This window comes from Rhipicephalus sanguineus, chromosome 2 (assembly GCF_013339695.2).
Source record: "Rhipicephalus sanguineus isolate Rsan-2018 chromosome 2, BIME_Rsan_1.4, whole genome shotgun sequence".
Classification (NCBI taxonomy): Eukaryota; Metazoa; Arthropoda; class Arachnida; order Ixodida; family Ixodidae; genus Rhipicephalus; species Rhipicephalus sanguineus.
This window is the reverse complement of record NC_051177.1, coordinates 91,403,666-91,415,680: the sequence shown is the minus strand read 5'-3', so window position 1 is coordinate 91,415,680 and position 12,015 is coordinate 91,403,666. Positions and strand designations below refer to the sequence as shown.

The 12,015-nt window shown below is 45.8% G+C and overlaps 1 protein-coding gene across 2 annotated transcripts in view; it reads left to right on the top strand.

Annotated features, from left to right (window-relative positions):
• LOC119383373 (MFS-type transporter SLC18B1-like) overlaps positions 1–12,015 on the top strand; it is a 32,220-nt gene that overhangs the window by 12,242 nt on the left and 7,963 nt on the right. For both annotated transcript variants that reach the window (XM_037651472.2, XM_037651474.2), the window contains 4 exons: positions 352–425; positions 3,344–3,491; positions 11,231–11,299; positions 11,823–11,910. In XM_037651472.2, the coding sequence (XP_037507400.1) occupies positions 352–425; positions 3,344–3,491; positions 11,231–11,299; positions 11,823–11,910 (379 nt within the window). The remainder of the gene's footprint in view (positions 1–351; positions 426–3,343; positions 3,492–11,230; positions 11,300–11,822; positions 11,911–12,015) is intronic.

Here is a 12,015-nt window from a genome sequence, read left to right as displayed (position 1 = left end):
GTGAATGCTGGGGACTGTCACTTTGCGTGTGTGCTCCGTTTCGCTCTTTATCTCGCTCTCATATTGTGTAGTTCTCACTTTCAGCCTTCCCCAACCCCTTCCCCAGTTGGGGTAGCATGCCAGTTATTCCAGACTGGTTAACGTCCCTGCCTTTTTTCTCTCTCCTGTTCCTTCCTTCCTTCCTTCTTTCCGAGTGTCAATGAGGGGCGTGGCCAAACATTCCAACAAACCAGTAACACCTAGATGTGTTGCAGAAGGCACCATCCTTGCATCAATTGCTTAATAACTATATCAGAAAATATGGAAAGTATAAGTGACCTTCGTCGGCATTGACATTGTCATTTGCTGCAGGTGCCGATTGTGAAGCCGAGATTCATGTTAATCTCCGGTCTATTCTACGTGGGCGTGGCGTCTGTGCTTTTTGGGTAAGTTAAATTCTATAGTTGCCTTTTAACAGCCTCTTCTCTGTCGCTATGGACCTTCTGCCGCTAAACATTAGGTCTTAAGTTCGAATCCCGCGGCGGCCGTCGCATTTCAATGAGGGTGCTATTGAGAATACTGGTGCATAGTGCTGAAGTGTCAGCACTACGCGGCTCCTCTGTGACGTCTGTAATAGTCGTATCATTTGAAATGACTGTAGTCTGGCTACCCCCAAACCTCGTCAGAAGGTTCTGTATTATCATTTAAGACGCACTTTAAATCCCATAAGAAATGATTGCAGGAACACGAACTATTATGCAAAAGAAGAGGCCGGCGCCACACATAGGCACCAACCTCTCCTTAAATATATTTAAATAAATATAAAGGGCACAAGGTCGAATAATAAACAAAGTAATATCATAGCTGAAAGAAGAAAAAAAGTTATACAAGGCGTAAATAAAAACTTGGAGGACGCTTGAGCTTCGCCTTCAAGAGTAGGACGCGATAGCGTAATCGGGCCCCGTGCGCATCGCCTTCTCAATTGCTAGACGCTAGACTGACATCGGATCTCGGTGAATGCCTCAACCATGCCGCAAGGAAACCAACGTCTGTGCGCTTAACAGTGGCCGGTTCAAACTATCCTGGAATGCCTACTGCAAGTACGGTTGCTCAGTGCCCGCTACGCCATATTTCTTCCACTTGCGAATCAGAGAAGGGCCCACTACGCGTCCGTAAGGCAATACGAACCTACGCAGCGGCTCACTTTGTTGATGCTTTTGCGGCTGATGATGATTCGATATGTCTGAGCGCTTTATAATGTCTGGGCCTTTAAAACAACCACTCGTAGCGCAATTCACATGTTTTGACACCTGGCGTGATTCTACGCTTCTGCCACGCAATATTACATGCGTTAAGGAGACTCCTTCCACTACATAACATTCATAGTGTTTTTTTCCCCGAAGCATTTACAAGCGATAGCGTGGCTCTGTGGTAGAACACCTGCTTGCCACGCAGATTTTATTTTATTTTTATTTTTTATTTCACAATACTGCAGGCCCTTCACGGCCTGAGTTCGATTTCGTTTTATTTTGTTTTGTTTGTTTTGTTGTTGTATTTCGTCGCGTGCTGTCGTCACAAACTTTTCTTCTTCTCTTTCATTCTTTTACATCCCCTTTCCCCTTCCCACGTGCAGGGTAGCAAACCGGAGACTGCTTCTGGTTAACCTCCCTGTCTTTCCTGTCTCCCTCTTCTCTCTCTCTGAGTTCTCATTCTCACTTCAAACCGAAAAACATTATTTGTTTTATTTGCATCTTTATCAATTTTAACACGAAAGTGTTTTATGTGGGGTCCACCAAGACTTCAATGACGTATTTCCGTCACGGAAATGACGTCGAAAAAATTTACACGATCAGATGGCAAAGAAAAAAAGTTCCGTCAACGGGCATCGAACCAACGACCGCTCGGTCCGCAACAACAGTTGCCGGGCACGCTAACCACTGCGCCACGGTCACATACTCTAGAGGCTTTACAAACGCGCCTTTTATATCTACCACTGTCCCGGTCGGCGGGGTGGTGTTGCCCTCTGGGAGCGGTAAAGTAAAGGAATTCGTCATTACTGTGGCCTCCGCAAGTAGCACCTGTAACACGTTACACGTCCGTCCCATTCGGCGCGTTTTCAATAGAAGTTCAATTTTGTCAATGCCTTAACACACCGCGAGGTGGCGATCTTAGCCCAAGCGTCGTAAAAGCGTCGGCCTCGCCAGCGCCCTCTAGAATATCTAGGTGGCATTGGCCTCGCTCATACCATCACGCTAATCCAAACCAAAAATAGCTCTGCGACGCGCGCCTGCCTCACCTGGCTGTAACACCGCGTTCCCCGCTCACGCACTCGCCCCGAGAAAAATCGCGGCCGGGCTACCGGGGCGGCACGACGCGCTTTGCGTTTGCCTCTAGTCCGGCCGTGGTGTTCAATCACATTTTAACATGCCGCAGGATGGCGACCAAGTTCTACGTCCAATATGCGACGCTCTTCTGGCTATCACACCTCGTTCTCTGATTACGTTTTCACCGTTAACTACTACAGCTACCACAAGGGTTTGTTTAATCATTTAACATGGACTTGAGTAGTCGAAATGGAGATGTACCACCAATCATAAAAGTGGGTGCATCCACGTTAAACGGTGCTATAGCTGCCAGACATCAATATACATTGTGCAAACTCTTATATCAACGTAGAGTAAACATTCAGTTACTTCTGTAAGGGCACGCTTTACTTTCGTGGTATTCCGATTCCTATGACGGAGGGATCAACCATCTTTTTTCGGTCAAGGACAAGATTATTTTTCGCTCACAACTCACGACGCCGACGCCGGAGTTTCTGCGAAACGAGCTCTTAAACGCTATTGCGTTAAAACTTTCTGAATATTAAACATAGCAATATCAAAATGAGAAATATAATTATTCTTGAAATTTGCTGCTCAAGAATTACTCAAAATTATAAGCTAAGCCGAAATTTTTCGTTGTATATGCCTTTTATGAATTAAAAGCGCATCGGCTGCATTGTATAATTGACATTAACCCACATTCTACATTCAGTTCTGACGCTCTTTCGTCATATGTTTGGGTTTGAATGAACGAACGAAAATATTAAGGGCTCGTTTTTTTTCTTTGTTAGACACAACCTTATGAGATCCAATAGATAATCTAGCCAAGAAAACCATAGGGAACGCTATTCGTAGTAATTGTGACATAAATGTGGACGAAAAGACAACTTTCCGCAGGCAGGGATGCTCTAACAATTGGTGCTCTAACAATTGAGCTACTGCGGTGGTCGCTGACGTATAAATATGATTCAATAAGTCACATTTCCACGTTGTAATTATGGCTCTTGGGTGCACGTGTCTTTTTTCCCCGTTTCCACAAGGTTTCTGAACAAGTCCCCTCCGGGCGCCACATTTCTCAGCCTGGCCATCGCCACCAGAATCGCTGAGGGCATCGGTACAGCCGCATTCCAGACTGCCGTCTTCTCCATAGTAGCCGCCGAGTTTCCCAGTTCGCTGGCAACGTCTTACGTAAGCGAGGCCTTAAATATCGGTGAAATCACTAGCATCAGACCGATTCCGAGGGTATAACGGAAGCAAGGGTCTTTTAAATAATTTGTTTCATTGATTCGCCAACGCACCATATTGATTGCCCAGTGAATGAGTTTGTGAGCGTCTCGCACTTCATTTTTTGCTGAAACGTCAACTCATGGGAGGTGTGTGTGTGTGTGTGTGTGTGTGTGTGTGTGTGTGTGTGTGTGTGTGTGTGTGTGTGTGTGTGTGTGTGTGTGTGTGTGTGTGTGTGTGTGTTCGCGCGTCGATAGAGGTAATGTCTTTAATGTTCTCGGCAACTGACTAGTGCAAACGCTTTCGGGTGTGTGTGTCATGTCTGTAATATAATACTGGGGGTTTTACTTAACTAAACCACGACATGATTATGAGACACGCTGTAGTGGAGGGCTCCAGAAATTTGGACCATCTGGTGTTCTTTAGCGTGCACTGACATCGCGCAGAACACGGGTTTTTCGCCTCCATCGAAATCCGTCCGCCGCGGCCGGGATCAGACCCTCGACCCTGGGGTCAACAGTCGAGCACCGATGTTGCGTCTGTCTTATATTTTTGCGTGCCTGTCTCCCTCCCCAACCCTGTCGTAGCAATTTGAATATATCGTTCCAGACCTTTTCCTGCGATTTCCATTTCTTTCATCTCCCTTCCTCGTCCCTGCTCTTGTGTACTTACGTTTTACTTCTCGCAAGAACATGAAAAGTCTTACGAACCACTGCTGTAGGAATATTTGATAAAAATTTGGCCCTTCCTGCACGGCAGACGTAAGTAACAAGCGTTTAAGACTCTTATATGACCTCGACAAGTCGTGGGAATTAGACGCCTCGGTGGTTCGCTTCTCCCGCTCTCGCACAATTGCAGTTCGTAATGCTCAATTTTATTTTCCTTAACCAGGCACAGCTCGCTAACCAACCCACCTGATGTGCCACTTTGTATATTCTCTCGGGAAGTTATGGCCTCAGATTTGGAGACGCGCTCGTCGATTTCTCGACGCGTCCTTCGACCGAGTAAGATGTCCCTGGGGTAGGATTTAGGTGGATTACATGCGTTTGGCCGGCAAGCTTAGTATGCTTTCGTGCAGCGGAATACGAGCCGCGGGCGTATATTTCCCAGGGACGAGAGTTTCTGAACTGATTGAGCGGGGAAATCAGAAGACGCCAGCATGTCGTTAACACTTGGCCGGCGTGCGCGGTGCAGCGCAGGCTTCTTCCTCTCTGGCGAGCTTGGCTGTTCACAACGATTGCTGCCTCTCGTCTTACTGTATATAAGAGATTTTGGCCCCGTAAGGAAGCGTGGAACAGGCAAGCAATATTTTATCAAGAGCGTGACCACGATATCGCTACGTTTGTCATTACGCCGTACTCAGCGTCGCCAGGACGCAATCTGAAATAACCTTGCAGCAATGAAACATCATTATTCGAAGTATTAAAGAAATCCCTTATTTAGCCTTATCTTCACACAATCGAAAGAATGTGAGCATGGTCACACAGGAAGGGGCTAGCTTGTGCGCCTCGTTTAAATTACTACGCATGCACCTTTTTCAGGCTAGAGAAGTCCCATTTCCTTTGTTCATTTTTTGCATCGAATAGGTATCTTAAAAGCAAGCTCCTCTAAGAGCGAGTGCAGCAAAGCTTAAGTGCCCTGTCGGCTCTTAGAATGTATATTCGAAAGCCGAGATGAGAGATGGAAATCACATCACGTACATGCTGCAGCAATGCGGGGCTCTACTAACAACTTCCAACTAGTATGGCAAATCATGGTGCCGTAGTATCCAAGTTATCGCACCATGCCGAGCGAAGAGATGGAACAGCAAAGGAAACGCAGTGCAGTGTATATACCGGCACGTTCAGTTTACTAAAAACTGAACTTTCCCTACCATGTTTGAGTATAAAAAATGTCCCAACTGTGTTTTGCTGTTCGGGCATGGATTCCGCACAGGATAGGGGCCGAATCCCTACCTTGTTTTGAGCAAGCACTCTTGTGCGAGAAGCCAAACAGCTTGCGCAGAAATGGTCCACGTTGGTTAAATGGTCTACGCTGGATCACCGAGGTCGGTCGACGTCGAGAACTGCGGAGTAATCAACGTATCGCTTTCTGGACATGCGAGGCATGTGGCGACGGTCATAATATTTTTGTCACCACGAAATATTTTGAGTCAAGAGGATTGATGCGAAGTTTTTTTGGTGCGAAGGATTGATGCACAGCGGAGACGTATTCAGAAGAGGCTTTCAATAGCTTCTTCTCGCACCTATGCCCAGCGAAAAAGAGAAAAAAAGTAAATTACGTCTCTCCTCAGATGCACCTCACTGTACGCTATCATGCTTTTTAAATGCGAAGCATTTCTTAGCGAACTTCTGCGAGTTTGAGCGTATATATCTATCTATCTAGCCGCCTACGACTTTGTGCTCTCCTGGCCGTTTCGTTAATCGGATGTATACCAAAATTGGTATGGAATAACATGACCGCATTACGAACATAAATGACAGGTCATAACATGAAAATCATGACATGCATGTCATGAACAGCATGATTTACATTCCACGGCCTTGGGGCTCTTGCGGCCATTTCCTTAATTTCATATATACCAAAACTGGTATGACGTGACAAGAGTTCATGGCGAACATAATGACAGGTCCTAACGTGCAAATCATGACACGTATGTCATGTGCGGCATGATTTACATGACATGGTCTCGGGGCGCTCGCGGCCGTTTAAATGAATGGATATATACTAAAACTGGTATGACGAGACATTTCGACATGACGAACATAACTGACACGTGGTAACATGAAAATCATGACACGCGTGTCATGCACAACATGATTTACATGCCACGCTCATGACGCACTCGCGGCCGTTTCGCTAGGTTGATATACACCAAAATTAGTATTTCGCGATGTGACTGTATGAAGAACATGAATAACAGGTGGTAACATGAAAACCATGACATGCATGTCATGTATGCCATGATTTACATGCCACGCTCATGGCGCATTCTCGGCCGTTTCGCTGGCTTGATATACACCAAAATTGGTATTGCGCGACGCGACTGTATGACGAACGTAAATTAGAGGTGGTAACATCAAAATCATGACATGCGTGTCATGTACGACATGATTTACATGGCAGCTCATGGTGCGCTCGCGGCTGTTTCGCTCGCTTGATATGCGCCAAAATTGGTATTGCGCGATGTGACTGTATCAAGAACATGAATAACAGCTGGTAACATGAAAACCATGACATGCATGTCATGATTTACATGCCACGCTCATGGTGCATTCGCGGACGTTTCACTAGCTTGATATACGCCAAAATTGGTATTGCGCGACGCGCCTGTATGACGAACGTAAATGAGAGGTGGTAACATGAAAATCGTGACAGGCAAGTCATGTGCGACATGATTTACATGCCACGCTCATGATGCGCTCGCGGCCGTTTCGCTCGCTTGATATACACCAGAATAGGTATTGCGCAACGTGACTGTATGACAAACATATATGACAGGTGGTAACTTGAAAATTATGATATGCATATCATGTACGGCATGATTTACATGCCACGCTCATTGTCCGATCGCGGCCGTTTCGCTTGCTTGATATACATCAAAATTGGCATTTCGTGACTCGAATGTATGACGAACATAAATGACAGGTGGTAACATGAAAACCATGACATGCATGTCATGTATGGCATGATTTACATGCCACGCTCATGGTGGACTCGCGGCCATTTCGCTCGTTTGATATACACCAATATTTGTATTGTGGGATGGGACTGTATGACGAACCTAAATAACAGGTCCTAACATGCGAATTATGTTATGCATGCCATGTACGGTATTATTTACATGACACTGTTATGGTGCGCTTCCGGCCGTATATACCAAAATTGGTATGGCACGACAGGAGTGCGTGATGAACATAAATGACCGGTCATGCAGTGTATATACCAGAATATACGTTTCATTGGCATGGTGTGGTATGCTCGCGTGCATGGCAAACATGCGATATATGGTGAACTAGATGCCATGGCATGAATGATTTCATTTGGCTCAAAAATAAACAAAGCGTTGTATGCAGCTCTTTGCTGGCTGCTTTGCATTACATCGATTCCTACAGTGCGTGGGATCTGCCGGATTTTTTGTGCTTGATTTCTCAATCTTGTCGTTTTGTATGATTCACCGAATCTGAAATTGGCTTTATCGGCACCCATCGATGCAGGTATAGCTTGCGTTTATACGACGCGCCTGTTTACGGAGACCGTTCGTCGCTCGCGTCGGGAGTCTAACCTGCTTACGCGTTCCAACAATCAAACTTTCAAAGGTGACTCGTAAAACTCGGGCAACTCTCGCGTCGCCGGAGGCCATTGTGGGCCCATTCCGAATCTTTCAACGACGGCCGCTGCTCCAGTCGCCAAGGCACGCAGTCACACCCGCTGTTGCTGCTGGAAGAATAGCCCGAAAATCTGGGACTCCGCTGCTGACGGCGACTCGCTGACAGCTTGAATATTCAATTTTCCCATCGTCTCCGTAGCCGTGGAGCGCAACCAGGTCAGCGTCGTGAATGAAAAAGCTCACGCCTTCTCTTCGCTCTGAAGAGATTTATCTGCACGTCGCTCTTCACGCATGATATAGCCTTTCTCTTTGCCGGCGTCATTCGACTCGACAAGCGCGCGCGCGCACTAACAAAAGGCAGCACCGAAGGAACCTTTCTCTCCGTCACTCCGCCTCCTGTAATCCCACTTCTCTGCATGTTTTGTCATTTGTATGCCTTATTCTATTCCTTATTTTTTCGAGGGAGACGCTTGTTGTGTTCAAGAGGATATAGAAAGACGCTTCTTATGAAACGGTAGCCTTTTTTAAATTTTTTATTTCGACTTGCAGCGTCTCGAGTTGTGTACCCTCCTTTTCCCTGCGCGTCTTTCTGAAGCACTCAGTTGGTGACTGTTGACGGCAAGAAAGGATATTTGACAGGCTTTTCTAAAACCTGTTTTTTTTTCTTTTGTCCATTCAGACAGTGGGAAAAACATCGAAGCTTCTGAAGTACGCATTGTCACCTAACAAGAGCACGATCTTCGCAGGCCTGCTAAATGACAACTTGCATTGTCGTTTTCGCAAACTGTACGCGATATTGTTCCTGACGTGCAGCCCAAAATCCGTTGCTTCTCGTACACGCTCCAGTTTTCATATTCCTCCTCATCTACGCCCATTCTCTCCTTACCTCGTCAGTCTATGTTGGCCTGTTGTTTACAGGCAAGAAGCTGAGGCCCGCAAGCGGTCTAGCTTGCTGCTTTTTTTTGCGTTTTCGTTTTACGATTTGGACGGGTCTTAAGTGTATAGAAAAGTCACGATGCGTGGGATGCTCGTACTCGAATGCATAGTTTCAATACAGTGGCACATTTCTAAGTTAAGCCCAACGGGGTGACCTGGTGGTTATGGTGCTTGCCTGCTGAGCCGAAGATCGCGGCACTGAATCCAGGAAGCGGCGACCGCATTTCGATGGAGTCAAAATGCTAGAGGAGGCCTGTGCGTTTAGATTTAGGTGCACGTTTAGGACCACAGGTGGTCGAAATTTCCGCAGCCCTCCACTACGGCATTTCTCATGATCATCATATCGTGGTTTTGGGTCGTAAAACGCCAAAATGATTATTTCCAAGTCAACACTTTGCAATTCGAACAATCGCTCTTGGGTGATTCCACGAGAGATCCAACATGCCTGTCCGGTCGCAATTTTTGTTTTGCCTGGGTTTTTTATATGTTATGTGAGCACATTCAAAGTGCACGGAACCGAAAATTTTATTTCCAAGAAACGCTCCAAGCGCGCCAAAAGAATATTTGAAGGTGGCGGCACGGGCCTCTTGTTTTTGCTCACTGCAATGTTTTCGGATTTCACGGCCAAATTTAGCGTGAACTATAAATGATGTGTCCAAATTTTTTTTGCTGGTTTTAATACGCATTGCTGTGAATTACATACATGCTTTTTTTTATGTTGTCCTTAAAAAGAAGAAAATGTGAAAAAATGGCAAACACGGCCGAAATCAAGAAAGGGTCCTAAGTTATTACAAAAAGAAACTTGAAAACAATGTCAAATATAGAAAAGAGCCTTTGCAACATTTATACGGAAAGTCATTTCCCTACAGGCAGCGCAAAAAAAAAAGAAAGAAATAGTTAAAGAAGCGAGTTTTTTCAAAAAAGTACATTTTCAAAAAATAAAATAAAAGAAACTCCGGTCTCAATTTTAACGACAATTTTTTATCAAAGAGCGCTTATGTCAGTGAACACACGGTTTTAATATCATATGTCCTCATTTGCTTTGTTTACGAGATATAACTGGCCAAAATGACCCTTGCTGTGTGTGCTCACTTCAGTGCGACTGATGGTTATTAGCTTGCATTGTGCGTAAATCGCAGTTTTGATTATTCTGCTGCAGCAAAATCTTGCTCTGGTGGCTTTTCGTCAAGAAAAATCATTTTGCGGCCATCGAAATTCAACCGCCGCCGCCGGGATCGAACTCGCGACCTTCGGGTCAGCAGCCGAGCACCGTAACCGCTACACCACCGCGGCGGACGTAAGGAAAGTTAGGCAGCTGAAGACACAGCACCGCTGGAAGACGCTGGGCTACCATCCACTCGTCCACGTGGTCCGTAACGTCGACCACGTGGATTACGCAAAAACTGGGGTTAATGCTTCCTCCAATAACGTTGCCGAGAGGGCCATGTCCCTAATGACTGCCGGTGACTTCAGCATTGATTTATCAAAACCCAATAACGCCTGGTTCTTAGACGGCATGAAAGACTGCTTGGATGTGGAAAGGGTATCAGAAGACCTCGGTGCCACGTCCAGGACAGGAGGTATATCATAGATCATTTCTTCGTAAAAGCCATCCGCGCTTTCCACCAGCTCTACTATACCTCGCACATCACTACACATAACCGTTCGTAGCCGCGATCACGAACGGATCCTATAACATGTCCTATACAGCTGCTGGGGCTCATTGATCACGGTGATGATGACCTTATTCAAGAACTGCCAAGAACCCCTTTCACGCGTACACACGGGTTCGTGAAACGTGCGTGCGTTCTCCATCATAACGGATAAGTTAAGCATAACAACTGTAACGCAACTCTAACAACTGCAACGGTGACTGTAACGTACGTGCAGTGCGCCTGCGCGTGCCACTCGGCTGTGCATATATCTAGGGACACTTTTCTGAATAAAGTTTAGTTGCGACTAGCGCCTGTCCGGTGCATCTGTGTTCCTTCGTTGTCCTATTCGAATTCGCGCTATCCAGTATTGAAGAATATAAGCACTACATATCAGCTTACCGCGTCTGGTGTTGGTAATACCCATGTTGCTGTTGACATCGTTACGAAATTGTAAACAACTGGTTATACAATACATATACGACTCTTCAACATATGAGTGTGCGTATACCACTTCCACATTTCTCTATATAGCGTCATGTAACGTTTCGCTCAACGTGAAAATTACGCCACAGTCCCCATCCCGCGCATGCTGCGCATAGCATCGATTCCCACGGTACGTGGGATCTGCCGAATTTTTTTTTTACATGAATTGAAAACCCGTACGAATCGAGCTCGCCAAGTTCACTATTTACAGTGTTGTATTAGAGCTACATTTTCTGACAACTGCTGAAAAATACGAACGTTATACTCTTTGCGCCATTCGCGCATATTTGTTTTAACAGTCAATCCAGCAAACGGTGTTCGGCGCTGGTCTCGTGGCTGGCCCAACGGTTGGTGGTTGCCTTTATCAGGTTAGTATTTATTCATATGCATGTTTACTTGTTTATTTCCTTTATTAGTTACAAATCTGGATGCCACCCTAATCTTTGACTTGGGTGTCTGGTGGAGGCATTCACACGTTGGGATTCGTGTTCCCTATAGAGTACGTATTCCTTGTGTTAAGAGTGTTTCGTGCGCTGCCGAAGCAGATCTCAGAGGCCACGTAGAGAGATGCGCGTCGTTGAGACCTGCTCCGCTAGATGGCGCGGCGATCTCAGCTGCTCGCAAGAAAAGCGGTAATCTCCGGATAATTGATATTCATTGATTATCCTGGGAGTTAATTGGCTGTTATCTTAAGTAAACTTATGCACCGATATCATATATATTCAATATAACTGTTAGCTGAAACCAGAATTGTAGATTTCGTAACAGCTCTATTTTTTAAAACAAGATTTCGCGTTAGGAACACCGAAAGTGCGTGCTCGAGCGGGAGTGCTTGGGATTTATTGCTGCAGTCTCAGACCGGATAAATGATGCTTCTTTTCCTGCTTCCAGATTGGAGGCTTCATGGCGCCGTTCGTGAGCATAGGCGTCCTCCTGCTCGTATGCGACCTTCTCGTCTACTTCCTCATGCCAGCCACTGGTAAGGGTTTATTCGTTTTCTCACACCTAGCATCAAAATTACACACAGACGCAACAAAAGTGGTTGTAACTCAATTGCTTGTTTCTCTTTCTTTGTTTCATTAAA